The 9,315-nt window shown below is 34.3% G+C and overlaps 1 protein-coding gene across 1 annotated transcript in view; it reads left to right on the top strand.

Moving 5' to 3' along the window:
• The first annotated feature begins 5,783 nt into the window (after positions 1 to 5,783).
• Positions 5,784 to 9,315, top strand: part of LOC110030547 (pollen-specific protein C13-like) — an 8,990-nt gene continuing 5,458 nt past the window's right edge. Inside the window, exons 1-3 of the mRNA XM_020733295.1 lie at positions 5,784 to 5,942; positions 6,072 to 6,103; positions 7,468 to 7,571. Of these exons, the coding sequence (XP_020588954.1) occupies positions 5,784 to 5,942; positions 6,072 to 6,103; positions 7,468 to 7,571 (295 nt within the window). The remainder of the gene's footprint in view (positions 5,943 to 6,071; positions 6,104 to 7,467; positions 7,572 to 9,315) is intronic.

The following is a 9,315-nucleotide window of genomic DNA, read 5'->3' as shown; positions in this document are numbered from 1 at the left end:
TTATTTAAATTCCTACAAAATTATGTATATATACTGCAAAGCTAATTTTTCAGCGGAAGTGTGTGAAGATGACAGATACACATTTACATTTTTTTAATGCAATTTTATTTACTTTACAAAACTTTCTTACTTGCACCTGTTTATGTTACTCTGTAAAACTTGAAACATATTTGCATGTGATATCAAACCAAAACAACTTTTTCAAAATCAATCAACTTTTTGAAATTAAACAACATTTCAAAAAAAAAAAAAAACATAACTTCATAACACGCCCTTTTGAATTTAAGAGAGTCCCTCAAATGAGGTAACCCACAGTTGCTAACGAGATCTCCCCAGTTTAAATAAGCTTAACAACTCGTTAAACTAAGAAAGTTTAAAAGAAAATAGTGGTATGAGAACAAGAGAATCGTGGCATCCTAACCGGTGCTGCTCTAATCAACTTTAATCGCCCCCCAAATAAGACATTTGAACATAACTAAACAAAACATTCAAATATAAATGTGGTTAAACCTTTTGAACCTTAGACATTAGGATTGCTACTTCAATGGGGAGCTTTAAGCTAGCACCGTGGGCAACATGACAAGTGGATCTATAATAACAAATTTTCTTAGAATTAAATAACAAGCCATAAGAAATCGAGGTTGTTCGCCTAGTGTGACATAAATCCTCAACTCATCTTTAGGCCTTTGCACAACTATGCGGTGCAATTTAAGCCTTAAATCACCTTAGGCTTTGAGGTTGTCGCTTGTTGTGACTTAAACCTTCTTATCTTCAAGGCTATTTATATGATTGTGTCATACAAATGTAAGCCCTAAATAATAAAATTGGTAGGATAAAATATTCAATAATTTTTCTTGAAATTGAAGCCAATTCATAGGATAGCTTGGGAAGTCACTAAAGTTCTCTTCAAGATCAATGATAACCCCTAGCCTCCTTCCTTTTTATTCCAAAAAAAATGTTCCAAATTTGATTTTCTCCTAATTGACACTCCTTTCTCCGACCTTGAGAATCCTAACCTTTTGAATTTCATGAAAGCATTATTTTCTGATCTAAGGATTTGTTTGGCGTAGCTGCAGCTTCTCAGCTTTTCAGCTGCAGCTAAACTGGCCTCAAGGAAGCTGCTGCGGGGAAGCTGACTTTCTGTTTGGTACAGCTGTGTGAAAACAGCTTTAGTGTAGTTGTTTCTGAAGAAATGACCATGCCACCCCTGTTTGGTAAAACTGTTTAAAACAGAATTGTGACAACAACATATTTGATACTTCTAAACCAGAAGTTCACTTTGAAACAGTTCAAAAATTCAGATGCCCAACTAACTTAACACCGGATACCGAAAGTGGTAAAAGAAAATGAGAAAACCACAATTCATGAAAACCATAGTCAATCATAAATTATATTTCCAATAGATGTTTTTTTTTATTGATTGCATCTTTTGTTCTGTGCTTGAGGCGTGTCTCAGATGGTCCAGATGAATGTCCTAGGCTACAGGAAATTGTATACAGTCCTGTAGCACTAAAACGAACATCAATATATATCATATCCAAAAGCAATGCTAGCACAATTATATACGAGGAATGCATGCTTCCGAAATAAACAAGGGTCATCTACATACATACTACTCATTCAGCATATATGTACATATATAACACTAAATCTGCATATAAAATAAATATTATTTTGGTTATTTAACCAAAAATAATATAATTACTTTTGCATTCAAATATCATTAGAGATTCAGTGCAAAATTGTATGAGTGAAGGTGTTGCTTGTGATGACTAAGAAACTAATTCTTATGCATTTACATATGCAACACCACAGGAAAACAACTTTAAACAGAAATTAAAACAATTGAAGTAATTATTAATCTTTATTATCGTAAATTTAGTGAGAAATTGATCTTTTTAAAACATAAATTCAGTTTTGATCCTAAAAAAATTTACAAAATTTGAATACACAAAATTTACTAAATCATAAATTTATAGCAAATGCAGAATAGGATGTACATATAACCTTATAGCCTGTGGTAAAAGACACACATGCCATGGCTCGAATTGTGGCAGAACCAACTCCTTTCCATTCAACTTAGGATGTAATTCTTTCTTTGGACAAAGAAAATGGAAGCTCTATTTTTTATCTACTCTAATTTAACACATCTGAAACAAAAATTAGCTACTCTACCCTCTAATAACAGTTCCAATCAAAAAATTATATACTCCTCTTGTGGTTAATCATAAGAAAATAAAAGCATGCAACCTTTCAAGGGCTTGTATATGGACCCCAAATGTAAATTCTAGCACACCGTGCCCCAAAATGAAAAAAAAATGATGAAACAAGGCATAGAGACAATACAAGGATCTGCATAAAACCATTAGGAAAATGCTAAAATCAATATAAAAGCAAGCCAAAAGCATAAAAAATTGTCCTCATTTTTTTTAGAACAAGACTAAGAAATATGTCAAGGAAGAAGGAATTACATCCTAATTAATACACACACACACTCACACACACATACATAGTAATATTGATTAAAGTCATATAACATATAAAAAGGAGTTTCTAGCCTTAAAACTCATATGTATTTACAAATCTAACATCTAAACTTTTATATTGTCTCAGAATATAAAACAAGGTACATATTGATTGCTGAAGGAAGAAATAATGACCTAATTATGAAAGCTCAAATTATAATCGGCCTCCATGCTCATAAACAAAAAAGAAGCAAGTCTGTTGATTCAATACCCTTCCAGCGACGAACTCATGCTACAACTCTCCAAAATGATAGGAAGGCCTTCCGTTCAGCAACAAGGACTTCACACACAAGGAGGATGAGGGAGTGGGGGAGAGATTCGAGTGAAAGATGACCATATGAAAAGCAAGAATTTTATGTAGGAGGAGGATGAGGGAGCGAGGGATGATTTTGAGCGAGGAAGGAGGAATTTTGTGCAGAACGAGGATGTGGGAGCGAGCTATGAGAGCTTCAAGCGGGGAAGAAGAGCTTCGAGAGGGGAAGAAGATCTTTGCGCGAAAATTTTAGGGGACTCGGCTGAGGGCTTCGGGAGCTGTGAGTGATGGAGTTAGGGCGAAATCAGTAACGCAGCCGAACAACAAAAAAGAAAGGCGGAATCAAGAATAGGAGGGCACTTGCGTAAAATGTAGAAGGCGCCACGTGGCAAAGCGAGGCCGCGGGGTCAATCCCGCGGCCCACGTTTAAGGAAATTCACTGGCCACCGCAGCTTAACCGCCGCCCCAAACAATATAAACACGCGGCGGGGCGCCACCCCGTTGCTCTACCGTAGCCCCAAACGGACCCTAAATCGAGAGTTTTCTAATATGACTTCATTCATTTAAGATGTAATTAACTATAAGGGCTTGCCCTTATAGGAAACTTTATGAAGCCGACTTAATATAAACCCTATCGAATCTTCTATATTAGATAGGGGAACTTGTCGGTCAACAAAAAAGTTTTTTCATAGACAAAAACAGATGTCATAAATTCTTTAGATAATTTAATCAAACCTCACATACAAGTGATATGTCTATTCCTCAGGATATGTATGTCACTTGTAGTGTTGTGTTCATTTATTTAAACTGATGATTATACGGGAATTGGTTCAGTCTCATATTTTCAAAATTAAAATATTACATTTGAAAAATAATATATATTATATTAAATGAATATATCTTCTTCTCATTTAGCGACCGACACTTATTTTTGGCATGTCAAAGTCCCCCAATCTTATTTGTTACTTGCCCTCAATTAACTTATTTCTTTTGAAAAGTTAAATATGTTAACATGTGGTAGTGGGTTTTATTAAAGACACATACAGTTTTGTCCCATAAATGTAGAAGTTATGATTTCAGAAAAAATTCTAGTAATTCAGGCTAGAAATAGGGCATAAGAACATTTTGTAATCAAGTCCAAGAATTCTGATTTTCTATTCATTTCAAGAATAACTATAATTTGTCATACTGAGGATGCTTAGAAGAATTATAAGAAAAAGAATTTCATGAGAGCTCTATTAGTAAAAATGTAAATACTTAAAAAAATAAGTTCAGAAAATTTCTTTGAGACGATTTAAGTGAAACCAATTTTTAATTAGGTATCCCTTCAAGCTTCTCCTCACTTTCACATATACTTTTTCTTTTTTTTTCTTTCTCGTTTCTTTCTCTTTCTTTTATTTTCTTTTTTACTTTCAGGATCATTTTTTATCCTTTCTTTTCCTTTTTTTCAGCGATGATTACTATATTTTTTTCAGCGAGGATTATTATATCTGGATCAGCCGTTAATGATTTTGAACTTCACTATCCTCCTCATAAAATTAAAACTTATCACATTTTTTTTACCTTGATCATTCGTATTAGTTTCCAAAAATAATTTTTCATACAGTCTCAATTCTTTAAAGCACAGATCTAAAATCTTTAGTATTTCAAAAAGACATTCTCTTTTCTACTTTAAATAGTAAAATCATATCCCTATTTTCTTTTACTTAAAATCTTAATTCTTAGATCTAACCTTTATCACCAAAAATTTACTAAAGTCTACAACAACATTTATAGGATAAAAACATACAGTTCTCTAAAAATAACACCACATACCCCAAATTATTTTAAAAAGATATTTTCTTTGAATATAGTTTCTTAAGGACAAATAAAATTAGGTTTTTTCAAAACTTTTTCTCCCTCCCCAAAACATAAAATTTTCTTAACAAGTAAAAATATTTAGGACAGAAAATATAGGAGCAGGAAGAAAATTTTAAAAATGATTTTATTTAAAGGGTTTAACATGAAAGGATGTAGGTATTATAAACATGTATACGACATTAGTAGAACTTAATTAACATGTATATAACAAAAAGAAATTGCTATGTACAAGAGTTCTCTAAACATAACAAACATACATAACAATAATAGTGTAGTAAAACAATCAGTAGTGCAATAACAACAAACAATAAACATCATAAGCAAACAAGCAGTGATATATCCAAATGAAAACAAATCCACAACTACGATATCTAAGAGTTCAGAACATCTAACAACTTTAATAAATACATCTAAAGAAACATAACACACAACATTCATAACATAAATAATATTCCTCACCATCATCTCCATGTATCTCATCATCAATCTCCTTATCCTCATCCATATGGCTCTGTGGTTCATAATTTGGAAATGGAAGATTAAATGGAAGCTGTACATCATGATCTCCTCAAAGAAAACTCACCGAAGATGTATTGAAACTCATCCTCATCCATATGGCTCATGTTTGAGTTAGAAATATCCTAGAACATGATCAACCTTATCGTCGATATCAATCACTTTACCTTGCAGATAGGCAATATCATGCAACACTGCCTGATAATCACTGTGAATATCTTCCAGAGTTGCTGAAGATTGAGCAGCAATACTTGAGGTAGATGGTCTGAAAGTGGAGGTAGAAGGAATATCTGAACTTCCATCCCTAGATCTCAATCTAGCATGCAGTTCATATACATGTACATTGGTGAGCGCTGTCAAAAGGTTTAGACATTAAGGAATCTTCTGCATTGGCATCCATGATAGAACTCAAAGATCCTACAAATTCATTATAGAAGGTTTAAATGATAAACATGTCATGTAGGGCATGATGCGAACACCTCCTAAGAAAGTCTTTGAATCTCTCCCAGGTCTCATGAATAGATTCTCCATCAATTTGATTGAATGAGGTGATGTCATTCCTAATTTTTGTAGTTTTGGAGGGAGGGATGTATTTTGCAAGAAACATTTGGGCTAAGTCATTCCAGGTCATGATTGAGCCTGATGCAAGGGAATTAAGCCATACCTTAGCTTCATACCTTAGCTTTATCCTTCAAGGAAAATGGAAAAATCCCCAGCCTAATGACACCATTGGGGACGTCGTTGTTCTAAAAGTTGGCACAAAATTCAAGAAAATTAGTAAGGTGAAGGTTGGGATCATTAGTTAAAAGTCCCCCAAACTGGTTGTTTCGAACCACTTAGATTATGACAAGTCATAATTCCAAGGTATTGGCTTCAACAAATGGCTAAATGATACTCATGTGATTTTTTTTATATAGATGGATTGGCATACTCCTTATGTGGTTTCATGGTAGGGGAATTAGGATTAGCCATCTCTACAAGTGATTCCAAAATTAAATGGGATCTCCCAAGATGTCTAAAGGTGCAATCTATCTCAGATTAAAAAGGGACGAGGTCAGCATCAACTCCCCAAAGCATACATAAGAAAATAACAACTTTATGCAGAAAAAAAACACTCTGGCCCACACAAGTCAGTCAACACCCTTGCATGCAAATGCAATACACAATATGCAATGAAAAACTTCAAACAGAAAAATAAATTAATAGCTATTACTTTTGGCTTTTGATTTTAGCTTTTCCAAAAAAAAATTTCTTTAGCACCTGCAAAAACAAATGCAAAAAATATAGATGTAATAAGAAAAAAAAACATAGAAATAGGAAAAGAATAGGTGCCAAAATTAAATCTTAAAATTTTCAACTAAAATTTTTCTAACAGTAGAAACAATTATTAACGTTTTTCCTCGGCAATGATGCTTAAAACTTCATGCGCCAAAACATACTACAAAGCAAGTTTGGCGTACAACGCAAGTGAACGTGTCAAATAGTTATGCGGTTAGAGATTACCACATATCGATTCCACAAGGAAAATGTAATAATTATTTAGGCACAAAAATCTCTAGTTTACAAATCCGTTGAACTTAGCTTGGCAAGTTCATAAGTAATTTTTTTAAATCCTAATACTAATTAATAGAAATAGATCTCAGCGTAGTAGAGATAAAAAGCAAAATGGGAAAATTTATTAGAGCTTTCAAGATAGATGAGGCTCATTCTCTGTGATTTGGGGATCGGGGTGATCGTTGCTTCCTAAATGTTTTTGTGCATGATCATTATCAATCAAGGCTATAATACTCCTTGCCTATGTCTAGGTCAAAAGAAGCCTAGAATCTATGAAGTTGAGGCTTCCTCAATCCACATGACATTCTGCTTAACTGATCTAATTTTTTGGAATGATTGCAAAATTTTACTGAAATGTGTCTATCCTTTGAAATTTTGAGTTTAACGCTTGTTTTTTATTACGTAATGGTTAGAGGTCATATTTTTACGACACTTTTTAACATCCTTGTTGACCAGACTAAGAGTAAATGTTCGGAGGTTAACCAACAATATAGGTCGTGAAAGCATGAGAAAATGCAATCAAAAACACATCTCAGAGAACCACAATAAAACTACTACCCCTACATCATAGAAAAATGAAGGAAGAACTAGTCATGCATTATTGAGAAAGCCACAAACATAGAATCCATGCAGATTTTCATTGCAAGAAAATAACAAAAGCAATAACTTACAATAAAACACTTGTGAATTTATTTTATAGACAGAGCTCGAAAAAGGTAGAATATTTCTTGCTAAAACTTGATTTTGCTGTCTGGACAGGGTGAACTGTATCTGGTGCAGGTGCGCTGGTAATGGCGCAGGCAGGCTGGTAAAGGCACGGGTGTACCAGAGCTTAAAGCAGGTTCACCGTTCTGTTGGCATGAGTGCGTCGGTTGGAAATCCTTCAATTGTTCTTGTTTTCTCTATTTTTTGCTCCAATTTCTCCATTATACTTGTTTTTAGTGCACAAAAGACAAAACATACCTTTCTCAAGCATAATGGAGTACAAAAAGATATAAAACATGAAAAAATGTGCTCCCTAAATATCAAATATCTCACTCTTATCATCTCACTCGACGAGGATGTCCCACATAATGAAAAATTTCTATCAGTGTTGACAAATATCACATAAGGAAAAGTCCAGGAAAACTATAAATTACCACATCACCTAAATCATAGGGGCGTGAGCCTCAAATACCTTGAAGAACGGTAAGATTTATCTGTTGTTGCTTTCTGCTTTTTTCCCACAAACTCGTTATCTTTTAATTTTGCTTTTTAATATGGTTTTATAAAACCACCTCTGGTTTATGATCACACTAAACTAGGTATAGAAGTATAATAAACTATATATTTGCCATTCAGAATAATTTTTAACACTTTCCTCATGGGATCGATACGCGTTATTCTTTAGCCATATTATTATTTGATATGTATACTTGCGTGATTCAGCTAACTTGCTTCAATCTAACGTTTTGTGCCATTCTGAATCTGGCTAAAGAAAGAATTATTTCTGATCGATAAATTCAGAAAAATCAAGCCCAAATTATGTGGAGCTTTCAAAATAATCCAAAAAGTGATCGATAATGCTTATAATTTTGACGTACCATGTGACTATAATGTGTCAGCTGTGTTCAATGTCACAAAATTGACATTGTATTATAAAGAACCAAAAGCTTCAATAAATGAAGTTGAAGCTCCCCCAACTTTTAGAGACTTACATGGGGGTCGTCTGAGGGTTGAACCGACCTTTGGAACTGCTTCCCTGAAATGGGAGGGGTTTTCTCCTTTCCAGGTTATTTATTAATATAAATACATTGGTTTCCTATTGAGGGTTCAGTTTTTATGAAATTCTGGTTTCTAGCTGTCTACTTTGCTTCCTTGTTAGGGTTGTATCTGATGATAGGTGGTGCTCTAGATATATACAAAGATAGGCGGTGCTCTGCCTATATCCTATCCAAGGTGGTAACTATCTTCTTATAATTTCATTCTACCCCCATCTCCGACTTGCTGCCATTGCCCACCACCCTTCCTTTTTCAGTTCTTGTTGTCGATAACCCTTCCAACACCCCAGCTCCTCATCCTCTCTAATGCCACACCAACCCCAATCCAGGCTTCTAACACTCCCCCTTGCTGTCGCCAGCTTCCGGGAACCACATTCGCTACTGTTAGCCTTCCTACATCACCGTTGTCACCTCTTGAACAACCTTCCACCTGTTGTTCACATCTTGGCATCTGTTTGTATTTTGTTCTATTTTATTTCTATTTTAACGAATCTTTCTTGTGAATCATTTTGGGATTTTTTCAGCAATAATCTTTATGTTTTATTATCTTTCGGATTAACTCTGGCATCACTAAAATTCTCGGCACCCATACAAAAATTGTAAAACTGGCCACCTGAAAGTAAATCATCATCATCACCAAGATAACCTTCTCTGCCACCATAAGATTAGCCACCACTGAAGGATACATGACCCTTTATAGCCAAGTAATTATAATTGTTTCAGGACTGTCTCATGAGGAGAGAATTTATAAGTGCTAAGAAGAGAGATATAAATTAACACAACGAGTGGAGGGCGAAAAAAAAGAAGCTCTCAAAATTCAATAAAAATATTTGGGGGCTGCAGGGGG

The sequence above is a fragment of the Phalaenopsis equestris genome, unplaced genomic scaffold, assembly GCF_001263595.1.
Source record: "Phalaenopsis equestris unplaced genomic scaffold, ASM126359v1 Scaffold000738, whole genome shotgun sequence".
NCBI lineage: Eukaryota > Viridiplantae > Streptophyta > Magnoliopsida > Asparagales > Orchidaceae > Phalaenopsis > Phalaenopsis equestris.
This window is presented reverse-complemented; position numbering and strand designations above follow the sequence as displayed.